At 39.5% G+C, this 20777-nt stretch overlaps 1 protein-coding gene across 1 annotated transcript in view; it reads right to left on the bottom strand.

Annotated features, from left to right (window-relative positions):
- LOC135700107 (MOXD1 homolog 2-like) overlaps positions 1–20777 on the bottom strand; it is a 397833-nt gene that overhangs the window by 98434 nt on the left and 278622 nt on the right. The window contains exons 6-8 of the mRNA XM_065220498.1: positions 587–1120; positions 329–491; positions 68–203 (exon numbers count right to left, since the gene is read on the bottom strand). Of these exons, the coding sequence (XP_065076570.1) occupies positions 68–203; positions 329–491; positions 587–1120 (833 nt within the window). The remainder of the gene's footprint in view (positions 1–67; positions 204–328; positions 492–586; positions 1121–20777) is intronic.

Genomic DNA, 20777 nt, shown 5'->3' with positions numbered 1-20777 from the left:
TGGTCGTCATTTCTCCCAAATTGAATCACGACCATTTTTGTCAATAGAAATATTGTTCAACACTTACGGCGTCAGCTCCTGGATTCCCAGCGAGTGCATCACAGTCGGCAAGCTTGGCAGTGAGTGACACGATGTCAGTGCCTTCTGTCTCGGGTAATAAAGCGTGAGGACAAGACAGATTTCCTCTCGAGTCGTCATGCCACCTGTGGAACGAAACAGAGAATGAAAAAAAATCAATGAACCGAAAACCGGAGATGAGCTTTGCGGCTGCCACGGCTGTTGCAAATTGTCACATGGGAGAATAAGTAGCAGGAAAAGCGCTCCTCACCCAGAGTGATGGATTTCCGCGAAGAGCTGTCATAGATACATTCGGCAATCAGGCTGTCACCGGGGAGTGCCTTCACCGGTGCCGGCAACCGCCGGTAGTCCTGATAGCTCGGATCGACGTTGGTGTCGTACACAATTGGCTGGAGCTCTTCATTTCCACGAATCTGTGAGTAGAAGAACGAAAAAAAAATATCGAAAAGAGGGAAATTGAATTCCTTCGAACAGTTTGCGAAAAATCTAAAACACGTGACGATCTCACCTGTCTCAGCTTCACCTGCCGTCCGATGAGGTGAGTGCGCGTCATCACGGCGAAAATATTAATTCCTTCCTTGGGGAAGCTTTGCCTAGTGCACTCGCCGATGCAGTGCCCTTCGGAAACTACCTTTTCCTGGCCGGGCGGAATTATGTGGCGCCAGTTTGGATCCATTCCAACCGATAGAACACCGGCATCAAAATTCCTCAACGCTTGCGTGTAGTACAGCTTCAGGCCGGAATTATCAACCACCTGCTGCTCGTCCTCCACTTCACCGTCGTCCCTGTAGACGGTGTCCCGGTTTTCCTGCTGGTAATCATCACGGTGTTCACCGTCGTCCTGGTGGTCGACGTCGTCGTCGTCGTCGTCATCATCATCGCCATGAATGTTCATATTGCGTTGCTGTTTGCTTAGATTCTTCCGATAGAACGATGAAAAATCGTACGAATAATCTGGATTATTGTAGTGCGTTTCCAGCATGTAGTAGGTGGCCTGATGCGAATCCAGTGGGTAGCCGGCTTCTTGCGGGAAGCTGAATCCCTGTGGGTGAGAGAATGTCATGATTTGGTTAAATTCATCACGGTAGAAATGTGTAAAACTATTTATTCTTGATCAAATTCGTAATTGATTTGCTATTTAGCATTGCCCGCCACATCAGTTCAATCCAAAACCTAATTTTCCGGTAAATTTTCCACCTTTTGATCAACGATGAGCAGCACCAACACTGGCTGACTGCACCTCTCGATGCCAATCAGCAACGACAAAGGCAATTCCAGGTTGTACCCGTTCAGTCCCATCCTTCGTTCGCCCGTCATCAGCAGACGGCAACGGGAATCGAAACTAATTTCATTTCGATTAGTATCGAGCAATCAAATTAAGCTCATCAGCTGGAAATCACGCAAAGCGATCGATGTCTTCTGAATTGCATTTCCACCACACCACCGACCGCACCGTGTGGGTGGGGATAGATGGAATGTGATTCTTTTACCGCGTTTCAATCCCGGGATCATCCTGGCAGTGCACGCCATGGCATCTAGGTACCTACGACTCTCCTGTTCGTTTGGTAAATGATTCATTTGGCAAAATCATCAGCACAAGAAGCACGATCCGCCGTGATGGCAGTGGAGTTGCAAAAGGCTTACATTGCTGAAGTGGAAAATTGCATTCTTTGTGGATTGTTTTTGGGACTTTTCTGGCTTGATTTGATTCAAGAACAAGTAGATGAAGCTGGAGGTTTGGGTTTGAGTTTTTAGCATTAAATTATACAAACTTTCTTGCTGGAATAATAATAGAAGAATTCTGAATATATGTCCAATATCTGAGGGGTGTTGTTTACTTGAAAAATATTCCAGACAATTCCTAGTTCATCGAGATGTTAGCTTTTGGGAAGATCAAATGCTCACAGCATCGTATAGTGGAAGAAATCGGAATAAATGTGTTCTTCATCTGAAAGTCCTTAATCACCTAAAAAGCTCTACCAAAGTGCAACATTTCCTAGATGACCAGAATTCATTGCTTTGCTCATTTCATTCATTGCTTATATTGTAGGTCTATAGCACAGTGTAGTACAACCAATTTACAACTGCGCTGAATTCGAAAGACTTTAAGGATTCCATACAATTTGAACGGAGTTTGCTGACGTTCCCGACAGAGGAAATTCCTAACGTTTACGGTGCAGATTTCAGATACTGCCAATGAAGTTTCAATGTATTTTCTGAGGCGGGAATTCCAGACGATTTCGACGGAGAGGATTCCATGGGATTTCAACTTATTTTTTTCTTTGATTTGTTTTCCGTCGATCTTGGTTTCTGTGCTGATCACCAATGCTACCGACGCCAGGGAGGCAGCTCCCACACCTGGACTCTACCTATCGACCCATCAACTCATGAACCGGGGACCAACGGCCTTATTTTCCTTACGAAGGAAGACGGGATCAGAGATGTCATGCCTCAGAACATTCCGGCGGCGCCGTCTGGTATTGAGTCCAGGCCTGCTGGGGTGAGAGGTAATCACGCTAACCACTACACCACCGGCGCCGCTAAGGGATTTCAACTTAGTTCCCTGGAAATTTCAACAGAGTTTACTGAAGTTCTGTGCGGAGGAGATTCCAGACGATTTCAACAGAGTTCACTGGCAATTTCAACGGAGTTTGCTAACGTTTCCAAAGTAGGAGATTCCAGGTTATTTTTTTAGATTCAAGATGATTTGATTGAATTTTATTTATTATTAAGGAATTGGACTATTCTACCGACTAGAGCGACTAGAGTTTGCTACATTTGACGTGCAGAAAAATCTACTAGTGTCATTGTCAGGTCTCAAATGGCACTTGTTAAACCTGCCCAGGGTGCGAACAGAGCAATTAGGCTATTTGCTTCACTCAAACCGAGGTCATTTTTTGTGAGCATTCGGTGATGATCATTTATGGTCTGGTAACGGGTATGTTCAAAATCTTTGGCAACCTCCTCAAGTTCAACCATAATCATTAGCATTGATATTTTTCCGTTCTCATAGGCATATTGAAACTAAATATCAAGCTTGATATTGATTTTACAAGCTCCTTTGAAATTGCAAGACCATTCATAACGTGTAAAGTTGAAGCTGAGAGTTGAATCGGCGCAAAAATGATTCCGTTGAACCTGATTTTCTTAAGCAAACCCCACAAGCATTCATTATTGACAATCATATTGATCATGTGAATACAGAAAAATTGCCAATATCGATGTATTGACGTCAATAAAGAAGGTATTCACAATACGATTATTGTCAATAAAATGAATCGTGTATCTAGAGTATGCCAGACACGAAGCGACTGCTGCCAGCAGTGTTGTTAACTTTTTATGGAATTTTATTGCTAAATTTAATGACTATTTTTCAAAAATAGTCAGCCAAAAAGTTATTTTTTTACAGTGATGAGTGATCCCTAAAAATCCGTATAATGTTCTGGTGAGTCCGTAGATCCGTAGTAAATCTAAAAATCCGTAGATCTACGGATTAACTCGTTGAACTGACCACACTGGCTGTCAGCCGTTATAGAATTTTCGGTTGCGTTCGTTAATGCAAACATCATGAACCTTAATCTCACCACCAGGGCCCCACAGAGTCACTTTCAATCGAAAATCGTCAAGCGACGATGAAGCTATCAACCTTCACTTTCAATTGAAAGTCATTCTGTCTTCTCTTCGAGCAGATCCCCGTCAACATCAACAGAACCACTTTCGATCAGTTTTCATGCTGTTTGTTTTGGCTTGGCTCGTGTTCATTTCGTCTTTCATTGTCAAATGAACTTAACGGGTGTTCCATAAAAAATGAGAATTTTTTCAGTCATATAGCAAGTAAAAAAATATATTAAAAACATAACGTTTATTCTTCAAAAAAACGTCAATGAATATTGGAGAAGGAGCCCTGGTCAGCCGTTCGACGCAACTTAGTCGCGATGCTCTCACAAGAGCGCTGAACGGCACTGAAATCATTCTATTTTTTTATTGCACACCCGTTACTGTTGCATGCATTGAAGCGAAGCTGTTCGATCCAAATTCGTGCAGATTTTATGACTTTTGTTGCTTGTTCACTTGGTCAAATTAAGCGTACGCACATAGATCTGTGCACATGGATGTCAAATTTAATAATTTGTTTACCCCCCGCATAAACAATAACCATACGAAGCGCCTAACCACCAATTCGGGATATCATCCCAACTTTATGTGGTATGCTCGCACCATCTATGATATCGTTAGTGTATGGTACCCGTTTATTAGGGCCATCAACAGGCATGGAAAATCATTTACATTCATTTCATGCATTCATTTACATTCATTTGCCTCTAACTTTTTTCATCAACAGCATTCCGCAAAATTATGTATAGAGCTTTAGTAGGTTTTGTTATTAGCTACAAGTTTTGCCCATATCTCAAATCTTTATCTCTTATGCATCACGAATTAGAGCGGGCAGAACTTGTTACTGTCTTTCAGTGAATTTAAAAAAAAAACAGTATTGGCTTCTGTTCGCTCTGGTTCGTCAGTCTTTTAATCCAATATTGGTTCTGAAAAACTGTGAAATACTGTCAATTATTGATCAATGCGGCTTTTTTTGGAATCCGGCTGACATCTAGAAGCCAGAAATCGATGTCCGACGCCATCTTGAAATTCAAGATGGTGGCTTCCGATTTCAGAAGAAGTGTCAAATAACCTACAAATGCCATCGAATATCGATTTTTAGCATCTACGCGTCGTCCTCGTTCCGAAAATACCCAGATCTTAGGTTATTTGACACTTTTTGTGAAACCCGATGGCCGCCATATTGGATTCCAAAATGGTATCGGATATCGGTTTTCGGCATTCACACGTTGTCCCCATTCCGAAAATACCTATATCGTAGGGTATTTGACACTTTCTGAACCCTGATGGCCGCCATATTGGATTCCAAAGTGGTATCTGATTTCGATTTTTGGCATCTACGCGTTGTCCCTGTTCCGAAAATAACCGTATTGTACGGTATTTGACACTTTTTCTGAAACCCTATGGAGTCCAACATAGCATCTGTTGCAAACACCCCTCGTCGATGAGCACACCTCCAAATCAACTGAATGGTCGACAGTTGACAGAAGCAGATCATGGGAAAAACAAAGGGTAACATTACAAAAGCGATCGAGAAGACCGAACTGATGTGATAATATATCGAAAAATGCTTTCTAAATGTATTAGCTAAATTATCGCGTTTATTTGCATAAGACACTAAATTTGATTGCTTAAAAAGCCTAAATTTGTTATTCTTACTAAGCAGTGAGTTGAAAAATTAATTATTCTCTAATTGAAGTGCTAATTTAGATGCAATTTATTATTCTAGAAATTATTAAAGGTTAAGTTGATTGCGCTCTGCATCGCCTTCACTTGGCTAATCATTAATCACTGTAAACAAACGGTAAATCTGTTAGTTAAAAGCTAATTCGGATAATTTATAAATTGATTAAATTCAGGATTTCCAAAGTCTAGTGGAAATAGATTCTATTCAGGGTTGAAACAAAACGACAGTAAATTACAAAACGCGTGTCAAAAACATTGAAAGTTAAAGATTGTAAACTAAATCACATGAATTTTCAGGAAACTTTTACGCAATACATTTTCAATTCGTTCAAAATTTCGGAGCAGACCTGTCTTTTCGTTGCATAAGCAACAGCATCGGATATTGCTTTTCGGCAGCCACGCGTTGTCTCCGTTCCGGAAATACCCATATCTTAGGGTATTTGACACGTTCTATGAAACTTGATGGCCACCATATTGGATTCCAAAATGGCGTTGAATATCGATTGTCGGCATCCCCGTACCGAAAATACCCATATTGTAGGATAGTTGATTCTTTATGAATACTGATGGCCGCCATATTGGATTCCAAAATAACGTCGAATATCAATTTTCGGCACTTTCGCGTCGTCCCCGTTCCGAAGATACCCGTATTGTAGGGTATTTGAGACTTTCCCTGACCCCGATGGCTGCCATCTTGGACTCGAGAATGGCCTCGTTAATTTAATTTTCGTTTAATATAAAATAATATATTATTACTACATATAATCCGGATGCCATCCCTATCGGTAACCGATAATTTGCGGATACAATCCGGATACTATATTTTGATGCCTGCGTCGTCAGGTCGTGACAAGTCGAATTGAAGTGAAAGTGGAAAAAACGAAGGAAACAGTTTTCGAGTCATTCATTGCGTCAATTGAAACAAGTCTTTGCTTCAAATGAAATGAACTTAAGCACTTGACGAAGGAAACAAGTGATAGTCCAATCATGTTTGAAAAGAGGAATGTTCATCGTGACTCGATAACAAGAAACACGATGACTTACACGAAAATGATATTGCTCGAAATAAAGCGATTCTGCGGAGAGTTCGTTTTCTTTTCTTTGTTTCGAAAATGCAGAAGCCTGCTCACCACAGTTTGGTGAGTTTTGTTAGCTTGACTACAACCAGACTTGGTAAAAACACCGCTCGGTGCGGCTCGGTGGCAACCTACTCATGTATGCGCAGCACTGGGTTTCTTCGATAAAGCACCCGGTGTCGGTGCCAAATGTTGGCACGCCACCGAACCATAAGAGAAACCCAAACGCGGTGCTACGGGCTTCGGCTCGCCACCGTGCGGCACGGAGCCAACGAACCGCTCATGATTTCGTATCGTTCGTTGTTGGTGATGCGCTATACTCGGTATCATTTGCGTTTTTGTCAAAACTGAGTTTTTCAATGGAAGTGGTAGCAAGTAGGGGAATTTACGTATTCTCGTCAATCTAAACAGCATCCGGACTTCTATTAGCAATTTCCCAGCGTCACACACATATATGACGGGTTTGTTTATTGACATTTATCTGCTGCTTGCTGTTCTATCAATTCCAATCGACAGAATTGATCAAAACGGGTTGAACACGTTTTTACAACGCTCCAAACTTCTCAGGTGAGTGTGACTATTGTCGGCAGTCTCTTTTTCTTCGGCACCATTACCATTTGAACTGCGTGTTAACCAGCTGTTCTATTATCGGCAACTCGAAATCAGCCGTATTTTTTAGTGTGTATATTTCATTTAAAGAAAAACCTGGCATAACAGGATTGCTCAGTTGTAAAAATGTAATAAGATTGAAGCTGAAAGGGTAAGGAATACAGTGAAATTAATGTTTCAATTTCGGTTGCCGAAAACCGTCAATGGGTGCCGAAGCCATAATTTACCCTAGGTCATAGTTTAATTATACTCGATGAACTCAAGAAATTTGTTCTGAAATAGTTTAGAAAAATGGGCAAGTAGGTTTTCCCTTTACATAAGAATCCATGGTGCGAAGCAAACTTAAAACGCGTTCTTAATTGCGTCCGTCATTTCTCTCGAAAGGAACAGGGTCCGTTCGGATACAGATGTGTTGGCCATTTTCGAAATGTTGAAAATTATGAATAACCGGGTGAAGCAAAATGTCTAGATCAACCATAGAAAAGGACCCATCAGCATTTGTAAACAGATCGTTCTAAAGCCCTTTCCTAACACAGCAAAGGCCGCTTACGCAAACCAACACCATCATCGGATAAGGGAAAGTTTCCCCTACACGGCATGGCGTTGGTTTGCGTGGGTGGCCTTTGCTTAGTGAGGAAAGGTCTTTAGAACGGTTTGTTTACAAATGCTGAAGGGCCCTTTTCTATTGTTAATACAGAACTTCTTTGGTGCTCTGGTGCTAATTTTACCACTCATAATTCTCGTCTACGATTATGTTTGGCACATGTTGTGCCGCGCTGCGTAAACTAAAGAAAGTTTTCTAAATAAGAGGCTGTTCATAAACTACGTAGACAGTTTAGGGGGGGGGGGGTTGGTAATTATCCACGGCCCATACAAATTTTAAAATTGTTGTATGGACAATTGTCTACGCAGGGGGAGGGGGTCAAGAATCCCAAAAAACTGTCTACGTAGTTAATGAACAGCCCCTAACGTTATAGTGAAGCAAATTGTATTCGCCAGTGAAAATAAGAACAAAACAATTAACTTGTAATTGACCTTTGCGGAAAAAAAACTATGGTTTTAAGGCAATTATATTTGCCGCATTAATGCTACATGGTGAAAATCGCTGTTGCATTAATTCGCATTGACGGCATTGGCTCTTCACAGTGTGATAGTTCCTTAGGTGCTATTCATAAACTACGTAGACAGGTGGGGGGGGGTTTGCAATTGTCCACGGTCCATACAAATTTTAAAATTTCAGGGGGGGTCAAGAATCCCAAAAAACTGTATACGTAGTTAATGAACAGCCCCTTTGAGATTTTTCATTTGAGCGACAGAGTACGGAACAGCCCGCCTTCACGCACAGAATGACAGTTGTTTGTGGGGTTTTCCCATAGGAGTAAAGAGGTACAGTATCGCCGGAAAGGTCAATCAGAAAAGGAACGAAAAAAATAGCTACAGGTAGACTGCGATAATGGAAACAAAGAAGAAGAAGCAAGGTATTCTGTCTGGCACCGGACCCTGGCATAGAGCCGCACGGAGCGCACCGAATAACCATAGCACGGCACCAAGCCGAATAAAACGGCTCCGCGTTCAGGTTTCTTGTTCGTATCGGTGGCGAGCCGACAAGAGCAATAATCTTGCACGGCTCGCAGTGCCGGTGGGTGTTTTTCCAAGTCTGACTACAACTCGCTCCCAAAAATCAAATTTTGAACCTATTCTTGATCCAGTGGCTTCAAATGAAAGATAAAGCTGCCTGTAGTGGTACCCTGACCCAGCTTTCTCTTATCTGGCCATTTCCAGCACCTGGATCCGGTTTCGAAAAGGCCCGAAAAGGACACTTCCAAATCCTTATGTGTCAGGTCACCTTTTGGTCCATGGCATGATGTCTATTTTTTCAGGATGAAAAATCATAAATGTTTAGCCGTCGGACGGTACCAGTACATGAGGATTCTCAAGTGTCCTTTTGTGCCCTATCGGAACAGTTGCCAGCTATTCTATATGGAAAATAGGAGAAATCATAATCAGGGTGCTATTTAACGAACCTTCATCTTTCATTTGAGGTCAAAAGTTCAAGAATCGGTTCAAAAATTCATTCATTCAATTTAGAAAATTTCAGGTATCTATCATCTTTCGTTACAATGTTGCAGCTTTTTTAAAGTGACGCCGGGTCAAGAAAGAGCCCAACGCACTAGGAAGGTTATGTTGTTTTCCATCCATTTATGAAGATTTACCGGAATATGCGAGGCCACAATAAGCAAATTGCTTCCATCAATTGGATGCATATCAGGGTACAGCTGGACCAGTCCAACCGAGTCAACTTGCCACAGGGGCACGTCCAAAAAGCTAAAAGATTGAGCATGAGCATGAGCATGAGCATGATTGACCGCCCACGGTTGCTACTCTGTTATTGCCAGACCAGCTGTAATTACACAGAGAACCAATAGGCGATGCTTAGGACTAGCAATCATCCTCAATGTGTAAAACCTGGTGCTATCAAACTAGGCAATACCAGCGCCAGCCGCGCCCGAACACAGGTCAAGAAAGGAATGGGTAGAAATGTATTGACGTGGCACTCGCTTTGATGGAAGCCGAGAACACCTCTGCACTTCCACGAAAAATTACTGGGATATTGGGTAAGAGGGTAGGGTTTTCAGCAGGGTTCGTTTTGGTAAACGATAAGCTGAATTGATGTCCTAACGATCATATAACGCGCAAGAGCTTGAGATTGAACCCACGGTCTTCTGCTTAGTAAGCAAAAACGTTTGCCACTAGGCAGACGAGCTCCTTTTTAATCATCGAGTTGCTGTTATTACCATGTAGTCATGTTATCAAATAAAACGATTGACGAATCTTGAATGTGGATGGGCTTGAGATTAGACTCATGACGTTCTGCTCAGTAATCAAAAACGGTTGCTATAAGGCCATCGAGCCCCGCATATCACATTATACCGTTACTCAAGTTGTTATAACTATTCAAGACCCGGAACTGACGATAACGAAAAGTTGTACAAAATACATGATAAACAAGCGATGTTACAACACATTTTTAATATGCAAGGACCTGGGCCCGCGTTTTTCTGCACAGTAAGCAAACTACTGCAACCAACGATTTTTCAAATTCTAAAACTAAAAGCTTCATTAAGTTCCACTTTCAGGCGACGTTCAATGTTTCGATTTGCTCCTTACGCATGATTCAGACAATCATAACAAGCTATCACCGACGTGACGATTGTTTTAGTCCTGATTGAACAAGCTATTTAAATGAAATTACGTTCCCGAATTTGAATGTAATGAATTTAATGAATGTAATGAACAACAGAAATACGCGATATTCATATAGTTTCAGTGGTTGGTGGTTAATTTTAAATACAGGGTTACCCACTCGAAGTGTAACCTATTCAAACGACAATAATTTTTTTTCAGTGAAATATTTTTTATTGACTCCAATGGCAAAAATGTTTGTAAATAATTAAAATTTCAGAATTCATCTACTTTAGCTCGATGTGGCCACCTTTTGCCTTGAAAATGGTCTTCAAATGGTCAAAAACGAGTTGCATGCTGCACGAATGTGAGCTTATGGTATTTTGGCCCACTCACTTCCAATCGCTTTCTTTAGCACATCTGGCACTGGCATATTTTTTAGTCCGCACCTTGCTCTCTAAAATGGACCAAATGGAAAATTTCATCGGATTTGCGTCTGGCAAATTCGAAAGCCATTATGGCGACGAAATGAAGCGTGGAATATGATTTTTTAACCATTCTTCTTTAATTTTCGATTTATGTGACTGTGCCGAGTCTTGTTGGAACGTTCATGCTTTGCGACCGAAGTGCTTGCGTACCCACGGCTCTAAATCAGCTTCTTAAATATTTTCACGATAATAAGTCGCATTTACATTAACACTAGGCTCGATGAAAACGATTGGAGAGCGGTCTTCAGAGGTCTCGGCTGCCCACGCCATCACTTGCGATGGGAAATTACTTCGGGTGACCATTCGTTGGCTTAAATTCTCGTACGTGCGTTCGGTCAAGTAAACACGATCATTTTGAGATTTTATGAACTGGTCAATAGGGAAATTTTTTTCAACAGAGAACACAATGTTTGGAAATTCGCCACGTTCGTGCAAGCGCACCAATTCCTTTGCTCTTTCGATCACGAATAACTTTTTTTTTCTAAAATACGGAGAAAAGAATACTTCCATACGCTTGTAAACAATGGAATGAACTGTCATTGGTATAAATTTGAGCGCGCTGTCATTAATAGTGTGGTAGTTATAGCAGTTTGAATCTGGTAACACTTCGAGTGGGTAACCCTGTATACTAACGGTACTGTCTACGGCGATTACGACAGCGCGTCCAAAAAGCTCAAAGATTGGCAGCAAAACTGGAAGTAAGTCTAGTGTTCAATATCATAAGAGCGTAACTGCGATGATCGATTTTTTCTTTATTTAATATCTTGGCTATATTAACATCTCTCGGTACGTTTGATGTATTGCAATGATTTCGAATTTTTTTTTTTATTTACCTGTGGTGCGAATAGAAAATCGATTAAGTTAATCGTTAAAAGCAATTAGCCCTTATGATTCGGAACGCTGGAAGTTAATCGTTGGCATTAATTAAGAAGGCCTAAAACTGTTCAATAACTCGAATCTTGTCTCTCAGATATTCTCACAAGATAGCATAATGATAAAACAATATTCCAAAGACCAAACATTCCAATAATTAAAAGCACGTCTCTTCAATAGAGACAGAAAACGAAAAAAATTATGGACATTAAAAATACTGCAATTAAGGCATTTTTCGAGTATAATTTGTATTCATTTGTTTACATCATGGCTTCACCGGAGCAAGCACTTCGCGATTCCTGGCTGTTTTCGATCAAATTCCTGGGCAGGAATTTTATACCTCGGTTGACCGCAAGAGTGCCCCGGAAGAATGTAAAATCAAAAAGATGTCGAAATTCCCCAAAAAGTTCTATCTCTGGCAAGCAATGTGCAGTTGTGGGCTGAAAAGCAAAACTTTCGATACTTTTGTGACCATGACCCGGCAAATCTACCAGGAGGAGTGCCTACGGAGGAGACTACTGCCTTTTCTGGAGCAGCATGAAGTGGATTGCCTCTTCTGGCCGGACTTGGCAAGCTGCTACTACTCGAATTCCACCAAACAGTGGTACAACGAAAATGGCGTCACAGTGGTTCCCAAGGAAATTAATCCGGCCAATACTCCGAAACTAAGGCCAATTGAGGAATACTGGTCAGTTGTGAAGCACATACTGAAGAAAAAGGATGGAACTGATATTGACCTGAAGGATTTCAAGTGGAAATGGAATTAGGCAACCAAACAAGTGGGAACAAGGCTCGTGCAAAAGATGATCAAATAATCAACAATATCTTCAAATGACAAAATGACAAGGGATTAACGAGCCGAATGATATCGCTTTGTCAGAACTGGAAAAAAATAATGATATATAAATAGGAAACGATCAAATTGATGGCAAGCTGCTTCACGAAGTAAAGCCGAAAAAGATACACGTGGGTTAATGGGAAGTTTTTTTTTATTATATCTTTTCTCTATTCATATCAAGCTTTGTCCTCATCCATGTACATTGCAACAAAGCAGGCAAGCAATAGGGGAAATGTTGGCTTCGGCAATACCTTAACCTATTATCGTCAGAGGGGTAAACAACGTCCTTGAGAGCTCAATTTTGTTATGTGGATACGTTGTATTTGAGAGCATCTATTGGCCAAATTTTAGTGCTCTAGGACCTTTTTCCAGGGGGGTAATAGGTTAAGGTATTGCCGAAGCCAACATTTCCCCTATATCATTATCCTTCTACCACTCCGATCGAGCTATGTTACAGAGCGAGTTTGTCATGGTAGTCGTAGCAACCGTTTTGTCTGTATCTTTGGTTGCTTTATTTGTTTGGATTCACTGAAGATGATGGACTGTGTTCGAGCAATGGCCTATGGTAAGATTGAAACAATGGTCTGACAATAAGCATAATACCTACTAATGGATTGCTGTTACATTGAACTATAAAAAATAAAACGAATTTTTAAACCACAACAAGATTTTCCTGCCCGAAATTTTTCGAGTTAAACCTTAATTCTATCATAACACCAGCTCAGAAAATATTCCATAGACCTTCAATTGAGCCTAAATGTTGAAAAGGTCGTCTTGATATTAGTTCAACACTTTTGGATGATCCGGACGAGGATATGAAGATCTCGATCTATTTAAGAGTTTAAATGACAACGCTCAAATATTATTTAAAAATGGCTAGTGAAGCAACCGAAGTTGTATGTTTAGCTGACCGAAAATTTCATTTAAGTACTCTTCATGTTTTTTAATAGGATGATCTAAACGAAGGTCTAAAGATCTTCAACTGTTCAAGAAATTAAATTTCGTGTCTCAGGTATTCTCCCAAGTAACACAAATTCATAGAACCATGTTTAGTAAACTGCTATAAATACAACCAAAACCAGTCATACAAAGGTTATATACACTGTTATAGAACATGTGTGATGTTTGGGCTCTGAAAATGGATGGTTTATAAGGAATGTTTTAAACGATTTCTATAAAAAATTACGGACATGTTTTGAAGACTTCAGCATGATCTGAACGATGATCTGAAGATTTCTAACTGTTCAAAAAATCAAATGCCGTTTCTCAGATATTCTTTTAACATGACTCGTCATTTTAAAATTATTATGACCTCCAGCTGACCGAAGATATATTTAAAAGGACATTTGGATATTTTTTCAAGATTTCTGATGATCTAGACGGAGATCTGAAGATCTCTAACTATCCATAAATATAAATGACATCACTTAGACATTCTCTGATTGATAAGTAATTATTCAAAGGATTCATCAGCTAGACGAATATGTTGCAAAAATTTGAGATTTAACAAAATTAATTTTGGAACGCTTACGACTGATTTGAATGATACCCCTCCGATACTCTCCCAACATGGCTGCCAGGAACAATTCAAAAGTCAGGCAGCTGACTGAATATTTTACATCTGGATATTTAGTCAAGCATTAGGGACCATCAAGAGGAAGATCTCTAACTGTTCAATAGTTTATATTACATCTCGCAGGATGGCTAGATGATCAGGAATTATTCAAAGGATCTCCAGTTGATCGAAGATTTCTGTAAATTTCTCCAAGACTTCTCAATCTCTTCTTCAAGAGATTTGAACTCGTGACTTTGGCGTGAGAGGTATGGATGCTAACCACTACGCCGGGGTCAGTTGTTTTCCTTTTGAATTTATCGTGCCCTATTGTATTTAAAAGCCTGCTACAATTTGTAGCTTAGCATGAAGAAAATTACGAATAATAAAAAAAAAAAAACATTGATAATATGTCTGTTTTGAAAGAATATAAATTCTATAGCTCAATATATCCCTCGTACTTCAAAAAACTCGCCACCTTCAAAATAACCTACCTCTACCATCGTTCATCCTTTCCCACTCCTGAATGTTTTAGGCACCCCTAAATGGCACGCTCACACTAGCCGATGATTTGCTTGAATGAACTTCCAACGCCCATGAAAGGGTGCACAATTTTCTTCGGAGAAAATTACGGTAATTCTGACGCGACGCACCCGCCGCCATGGTCGTCATCATTGTCGTCAGTGGAACTTATCACGGAGCATGACGACGGTGCTTCCTCCAAACGACTACATAGGTACCCACAGTGTTAGGCGCAGTTAGAGTTGATCATCATCGTCGGTCGTCGCCAGTCTGCCCGAACCCGAGCTGAAGAAACATTGAGGCACGCGGTAACAGCCATTCTGGAAAACGCGTCCGACGACCTTCTGCTGGCACGGTTGGGGAAGGCTGGCTCAATTCGACGAGGTGGTTTAGAACGTAGAATGGGTTGGAATTTTCCAGGGTGCCAATTTCTAAATTGCGACCATGTAAAAGTCACGCTGCCGCACACACCTAGCACCGTTTTTTTTCGCTCGCGATTTACAAGTTTCAATGCACAGAGGGAAACGTCGTACCCGAGTGGATTAGTGAAAATCATTGGGTGTAAAACGAAAGGAGGTAGCCTTTTGGTTCTTGAAGAGCAAAAAAGAAAAGAAAGAAACACCGACGATAGGAAAGGACATGTGCCAAAATTCAAATTGTGAGAACATAATATACAGTAAACATAATGCTGAACGTGACTGACGCTGCGAAATGACCGAAAAGGCGCGGATTTCGCACCTGGTGCTACGTGATCTTTTCACATTCTTATGAGGTATAAAATTAGCTTTACATGTTTATTGACCTGACCAAAATAACGAGCTCAGTTGAGCAGTTAAAGTCAATTTACAGCAATTGAGCAGTTCCAAGCCAACTGACGAATCGATTTTATTTTATTTTCTCTCTCTATGAAACTTCAAAAAATTGTTCATTAGAGGCATTGAGCCAAGTTTGCATAGAAATTCAACCAGTTGATAGCGCTATATTACAATAAAACATAGTGCGGAAACGGCTCATTTTATCGACATGACGTCTGAAATAAAGTTGAAAGAAACTGGATTGTATTTTCAGAAAATATACAAATTGAAAATCATTTTCAAATATTCACAAACTGTTAAAAACTTCAATGACAAAATAAGTAATATTTTTGAACTTGTGTTTATTTAAAAGCTTATAAAAAAATCTTAAGCATTTTTGCTAGCTTGTGTTTTACGATTTTTGTCAAATTAAAAGTGCATTTTTCTAAGGTTTCAAATAAATATAATTTAAAAAATTCCTTAAATCCATGAGTAAACGGCGTCGGTGGTGTAGTGGTCAGCGTGATTGCCTCCCACCCCAAAAGGCCTGGTTTCAATCCCAGTCGGCGCCGCCGGGATTTTCTAAGGCTTAAATCTCTAATCTCGATTTTCTTCGGAAGGGAAGTAAAGCCGTTGGTCCCCGGTCCAACAGCTGTGTGGTTTTTCGGTGCGGGTCACGCGATAGTCTGTTTTTTGATAGCAAATCATAGTTGCAATGCTTGTTCATCGTCTGAAGTTCGTTCACATCTGCCGTTGGAAGCAAAAATAACTTCATTGTTTGTCATTGATTGCTACACAACCGTGAGCAATTACCGTTTCATCCCAAGCAGGAGAAAATAACTAATGAATACCTATTTCTGATGTGATACCAAAATTTGGTATTGACCAGCATGACATAAGAGGTAAAATACCAAAGAATAATACCAAAAAATTATATGCAAAATACTTTGTAAATACCAAAAATTGATATTTGGATACCAAAAGAATATCAGGGTTGAATTGTTTTGGTATTGCAATTATATAATTTGGTATTGAAAGAGAATTGCGGGACTTTTTTTGGTATATTACATCTTATGTGTATGCTCATCCATACCAATTTAAGGTATCGAGGTATTCTTTCTAGCTCAAGTTATGTTGCTGCAAGACATAGGGTTTCTTCCACTCACTTGCTATAAAAATTGTTTTTCGGTTTTATGAAAACATAAGATGTTATAATTATCATTAGTACTTGTAAAGCCTCGGAGACGAACCAGCCCAGACTGAAAGCCTCCCTAATAAAGAAAACTTAACTTAACTTAATACTTGTAAGCAGTGTTGGCAAAATCATAAATCAAACAATATTTTTCCGCTCTCATACGCTTTCAATATCACGCGTTATATTGAAACAAAATATCATGCTTGATATCAGGGTTGCTTCCACTCACTTGCTATAAAATTATATTTTTCGGAATTATGCAATCATTAGATGATATAATGATATGTTGTACTTGTAGGTAACGAGAAGAGGGTGTAAAGTATGTGTTTGACTCATAAAACCTGTCAATTTCGCTTTCAGAGCGTCACAATAAGCGATCTTATGATTCGTGAGCGTTCACTCAGAGTGAGCACTCACGAGTCGTAAAATCGCTGATTTTGACGCACTGAAAGCAATATTGACAGATTTTATGTGTCAAACACATACTTCACGTCGTCATCTTGTAACTTACAAGTACTAATTATCACTACACCATCTCGTGATTTCATAATTCTGAAAAACATTTTTTTATAGCAAGTGAGTGGAAGTAACCCTGCTTGATATTGATTTTACAGTTATTCTCCCAATATGACTATTCACAACGTGCAAAAATCAAGCTGAGAGTTGACTCGACACAAAAATGATTCCGTTGCACATCGTGGGAAAGTATAGCTTGCTGTCTCTTTTTACTCTTCACCGATGGCAGACACGAAGTGATTGCTGCCAGCCGTTATGGGAGTTTCGATTGCGTTCGGGTGTATAGCAAAAATCATGAAAAATCAATCTCAGTTTGTTAAGATTTGCAGCTAGTGAGCAGGGTTGCTTCCACTCACTTGCTATAAAAAAATAATTTTCGGAATTATGCAATCATTAGATGATATAATGATATGTTGTACTTGTAAGTGACAAGAAGAGGGTGTAAAGTATGTGTTTGACTCATAAAACCTGTCAATTCCACTTTCAGAGCGTCACAATCAGCGATCTTATGATTCGTGAGCGTTCACTCAGAGTGAGCGCTCACGAGTCGTAAAATCGCTGATTGTGACGCACTGAAAGCAATATTGACAGATGTTATGTGTCAAATATACAATTCATGACCTCTTCTTGTAACTTACAAGTACTAATTAGCATTATACTATTTCATGATTTCATAATTCAGAAAAACATTTTTTTATAGCAAGTGAGTGGAAGTAACCCTGCTAGTGAGTTTTGTTAGCTTGATATTATGGACTGCGATCTCGGCGCCTAATACATAGGTGCCACAGTCGGAAGAAGTGTTAGTTTGTTTACTAAAATGAACCATGCCCATTTTGTTATGGCATGTTTGCTATAAGAAATGCGCCTCGTGTTTATTAGCGAATTTCACATCAAAGATTGATTAATTGAGTAGGAAATCAGTTTGGCACGGCATTTGTGAACAGCATACACCTTCCGGTAGTATGAAACAGGTCAAAAACTGTTCAAATCCGCAGATAAAATTTTTTGTTTTGAATTTCTGTATAGCAAAATAGTGAACTTTTCGTGAACATTAACGGCAAAGAACTCACCAACACTGGGAGACCGTGAGTTCCTGCCCACCTGTCATAAAACCGTCTTGGACTGCGATATCACAACTTGCAAAATCAACCGTTAACCGTGTTTGCTTGTTGATTTTTGTCTACGAAAATTAAGCGTGATCTTGAGCATTGGTGAGATTTATTTTTTTTTATATTTTTCCAACACTGCTTGAAAGTTATAAGAAGAGGTAGTGAAGTATGTGTTCGATACATAAAACCTGTCAATATTGCTTTCAGTGCGTCACAATCAGATATTGTACGATTCGTGAACGCTCACTCTGGAGAGGATACCTGTTAGAATTACCGATAGTGGCCTACCGTTGGTAGACTTCTACAGCGAAATGAATATTTGAGCTAGCCGACAAGTTAAAGAGTTATTGGATTGATATTAGAAGGCCTTTTAAACAAATTATGGCATTCTCGCATCAAACAAGTAGTATCCGTCAGATATTATAATAACTTTGATCATTTAGTCATTAGTTCGATAATCGTAGAGCATATTTGAGGTATTATTTTTTGGTATTTCACCTCTTATGTCAGGCTCACCACATTTAAGTTGCCAGCTATGTTGTTATCATCCGGGTTGCTTCCACTCATTTGCTATAAAAATGTTTTTCGGAATTATTAGATGTTATTATGATATGCAGGGTTGTTTCCACTCACTTGCTATAAAAAAAATATTTTTGGCAATTATGCAATCATTAGATGTTATAATGCTATGTTGCACTTGTAAGTATCAAGAAGAGGGTGTAAACTATGTATTTGACTCATGAAACCGGTCAATTTCGCTTTGAGAGCGTCACAATCAGCGATCTTATGATTCGTGAGCATTCACTCAGAGTGAGCGCTCACGAGTCGTAAAATCGCTGATTATGGCGCACTGAAAGCAATATCGACAGATTTTATGTGTCAAACATATACTTCATGACCTTTTCTTGTAACTTACAAGTACTAATTAGCATTAAACTATTTCAAGATTACATAATTCCAAAAAACATTTTTTTTATAGCAATTGAGTGGAAGTAACCCTGATGATATGTTGTACTTGTAAGTTAAAATAAGAGGTTGTAAAATATGTCTTTGATACATGAAAGCTGTCAATTTCGCTTTCAGAGTGTTACAACCAGCGATTTTATGATTCGTGAGCGTTCATTCAGAGTCGCTCGCTAGTCGTAAAATCGCTGATTATAACTATCTGAAAGTAAATTAAACAGGATTTATGTTTCATACACATGCCTTTCAACCTCTTCGTGTACCTAACAAGTACAAAGTATAACATCTAATGATTCCAAAATTCCGAAAATATTTTTTTATAGCAAGTAAATGGAAGCAAGCCTAGCTATCATACCTGATGTTGGTATTCATAAGATATTTTCTTGTGCTCGGGTAGGGTAGCTTCGAGAAAATTTAACGGACTTTACAGAAGTTCAAAGATGCTCTGGAAATTTACGAAAGCTTTAGCAATGTTCGGAGATCTTCAAGGACGACCAGATAACTTCAAAAAAGTTTAATTATCTTCATGCAGTTTAATTGTTGTCAAGGATTCTCCTAGTATTTCGAGGAAGGTCAGAGAACTTCAGAGCAATTCCATTAATTAAACGCAGGAAAGATGATATCATGGAATATTCCGAGAAATTCATGAATGTTCCAAAATTAAATAGCTGGAAAGTTTGTGAAAATAACAGTAGTTTCAAAAAAATAGGGATCTTTGGGGATATTCAAAAATTACGCAGGAAGTTCTATGAGCTTCAAGAAAATGCCAAAAACATCAGGAAAATTGTGAGAGCTTCAGGACTAAAATTTCTTAGAAATTCAGTGATGTCTAGAGAATATTATTGAAGTTCAGAGATCTTTAGGGCAGTTCCAATTAGAGGTGGGCAAAACAGCTCATCTAGCTGAGTGGATCAAACCCATTCATCTCACTAAAGGGAGTCGATTCTTTTGAATAGCTCTTCAGCTCACATTAAAATTATAGAAATTATGACACAAATTCAAAATCGGAAAATTAATTTGTGGTTTTAGTGCACAAAACTGCATAAAATCGTAAAGTAGTCTAAACCAATAAATCCGTACCTTATAATATGGCACTACTTTTCAATGGAAAACGTCAATAACGCAACAACTGATCAACCATCACGTAAACCAAAATGCGCGCAAAGTGTGCCAACAACATATCAGTAAAAGCAAAAAATGTATGCGAGAGAACTACACCTATATGTCACACGCGATGATATGATTCACATCGTGGTACACGATGTTACGCCTTTTCTCAAGCTATGCAATCCAGTCTACATACAGATTTTATTTCTGTTGTTATTTCTTCAGCAGAATTTCTCTCACTATTATCGGCTTCAACTACTACAGCTCATCAGCTCAGATCCGAATCCAGAGCTGAATCGTGAAGAATCGAGAGAGAAAAAAAGATCCGAAGAGCTGGACGGGTCCGAGAGTTGTCAACAGCTCCCAGTGAATTATTCGAGTAGATGATTCGGATCCGGAGCTGAGCTGATAAGCTGGAGAGCTGCATTTCGCTTTTTGGTTATTTGTTTTGTGTGGATATTCCTCTCCTCTAGGAACGATGGGAGGAGAGGTGAGAGCACATATGCTGGAGGAATAACATCAGCAATAAGAGCTGGGTACATAAATAAATTGGATAAGACCAGTAGAAAATTA

This window comes from Ochlerotatus camptorhynchus, unplaced genomic scaffold (assembly GCF_037179485.1).
Source record: "Ochlerotatus camptorhynchus isolate MF236.1 unplaced genomic scaffold, CSIRO-AGI_Acam_v1.1 ptg000128l, whole genome shotgun sequence".
NCBI classification, from domain to species: domain Eukaryota; kingdom Metazoa; phylum Arthropoda; class Insecta; order Diptera; family Culicidae; genus Ochlerotatus; species Ochlerotatus camptorhynchus.
This window is presented reverse-complemented; position numbering and strand designations above follow the sequence as displayed.